At 64.6% G+C, this 1,524-nt stretch overlaps 1 protein-coding gene across 1 annotated transcript in view; it reads right to left on the bottom strand.

The window, feature by feature from the left end:
* The window catches only part of PCSK4 (proprotein convertase subtilisin/kexin type 4), a 19,204-nt gene that overhangs the window by 14,256 nt on the left and 3,424 nt on the right, over positions 1 to 1,524 (bottom strand). Inside the window, exons 10-13 of the mRNA XM_009334758.1 lie at positions 1,253 to 1,382; positions 845 to 1,024; positions 409 to 533; positions 6 to 58 (exon numbers count right to left, since the gene is read on the bottom strand). Coding sequence (XP_009333033.1) covers positions 6 to 58; positions 409 to 533; positions 845 to 1,024; positions 1,253 to 1,382 — 488 coding nt within the window. The remainder of the gene's footprint in view (positions 1 to 5; positions 59 to 408; positions 534 to 844; positions 1,025 to 1,252; positions 1,383 to 1,524) is intronic.

Below are 1,524 nucleotides of genomic sequence, written 5' to 3' on the forward strand. Positions count from 1 at the left end.
CTGGCCGTCATGTCCTCGTCTGTGCCGTGGAGGTGCAGGGTGAAGCTGGTCAGCAGACCTGGGGGCAGGAGGGACAGGACTCGGTGCTGACGGCAGCCGCGTTCCCAGCCCTCCAGGGTTTGGGATCCGCAAGCTGGTGGATGCGGAGCTGGAAGCTCTGGGGCCACATGGAGGAGAGCAAGCCGTGCCCCCTCCCTGGCTGTGTGCTGGCTGGGGAGACCCTCAAGACAAACAAACGTGGCCCTGCAGAAAAAGAGGGCTCTGGCCAGACCCCGTGCCCAGGAGGAGCAGGGAGAGGACAAGCCAACAAGTTGCTAATCAAAGAGGAGGAAAGAAGAGGCAAGAACAACCGGGCACTGGGTGACCTCAGTGAACGGGGTTCCCTCCCCGTGGGCCCTGGACACCCACCTGTGTTATAGGCATCGCCCTTGTTCTCTAGCCGGAGCGTCCAGGTCCCGTTGGGGTTCTCGTCCCAGAAGTGTGTGGACATGAAGGTCCAGTCCTCGTAGCCCTGCTGGCTGGTGTCGTATGGGCTGGAGGAGAGGAGAGCTGGGAGCGACAGCCCAGGGGCTGGAGGGGAGGGACGCAGCCCAAGGAGGCCCCCCAGTCACCCTGTGCTTGGTACAGTGGGGTATTGCTAAGACGTGGCAGGGGCCACAGAGGAGCCTTGGGCACGGTGAGCCCGTTCCCTGTGGGGGCCAGAAGCAGCCACTTCAGTGTGGGGGGGAGAGAGTCTCCTGGGCTCGGGAGAGGCTGCGAGAGGAGTAGTGTCCCCCCCTGCTCCCCAGCAGCTGCTAAATCTCAGCTGCAGTGTGCTCCCTGCGAGCTCGCAGAGCGCCCTTACCGCACGGCCAGCAGTGTGGACGTGGTCCCCATCGGGCTGGTCAGAGCGATCACCAGGTCCCCCCTGCGGCTGTAGCTCAGAGAGAGCCGGACCTGGACGTGCTCCAGCGAGCGGATGCGCTTGGTCCTCCCCGAGCAGGAGGAGATGTCTGTAGAGACGGTGAGCTCGGGGCCGATGTTCCTGCCAAGTACAAGACGGAGGTGAGGGCACCTCTTCCCCCTCCAAGGGCACCCTGCCCTCCGCCGCAACCTCCAAGCACAACCCTGTGGTTACAGCAGAGGCCGTGCAGCGCAGACCGCTTTCTGGGAAGCATCGCTTGTTCCTGCAATGGGCACGGCACAGCTTTGCTACAAGAAAGTCCCTGTGTGAGCTCGCGTGAGGTCAGACCCAGGGGATACCGTCCCTTACCGGGGGGCGTGAAGAGCCTTGACCGAGCATCTTCGCTGAGGCCGAGTTCCTGTCCACGCCTTGGCCATCTCCACCAGCAGACCGGCGTCCAGGAGCCCGTAGCCGTAGTGGTGGCTCACTGAAAAGCAGATGCCACCCAAGAGAGGACACATGAGCCCCTCTGCACTGAGAAAGCACCGGGGGGGTCCTGCCCCAGGCCTGCTGGCAGGAGTTTGAGGGGCAGCACGTCCCCCCCCCCCCCCCCCAGGGGGGGGAGGCCGAGGAGGCAGGGG

Source organism: Pygoscelis adeliae, unplaced genomic scaffold (genome assembly GCF_000699105.1).
Source record: "Pygoscelis adeliae isolate BGI_AS28 unplaced genomic scaffold, ASM69910v1 Scaffold850, whole genome shotgun sequence".
Lineage (NCBI taxonomy): Eukaryota > Metazoa > Chordata > Aves > Sphenisciformes > Spheniscidae > Pygoscelis > Pygoscelis adeliae.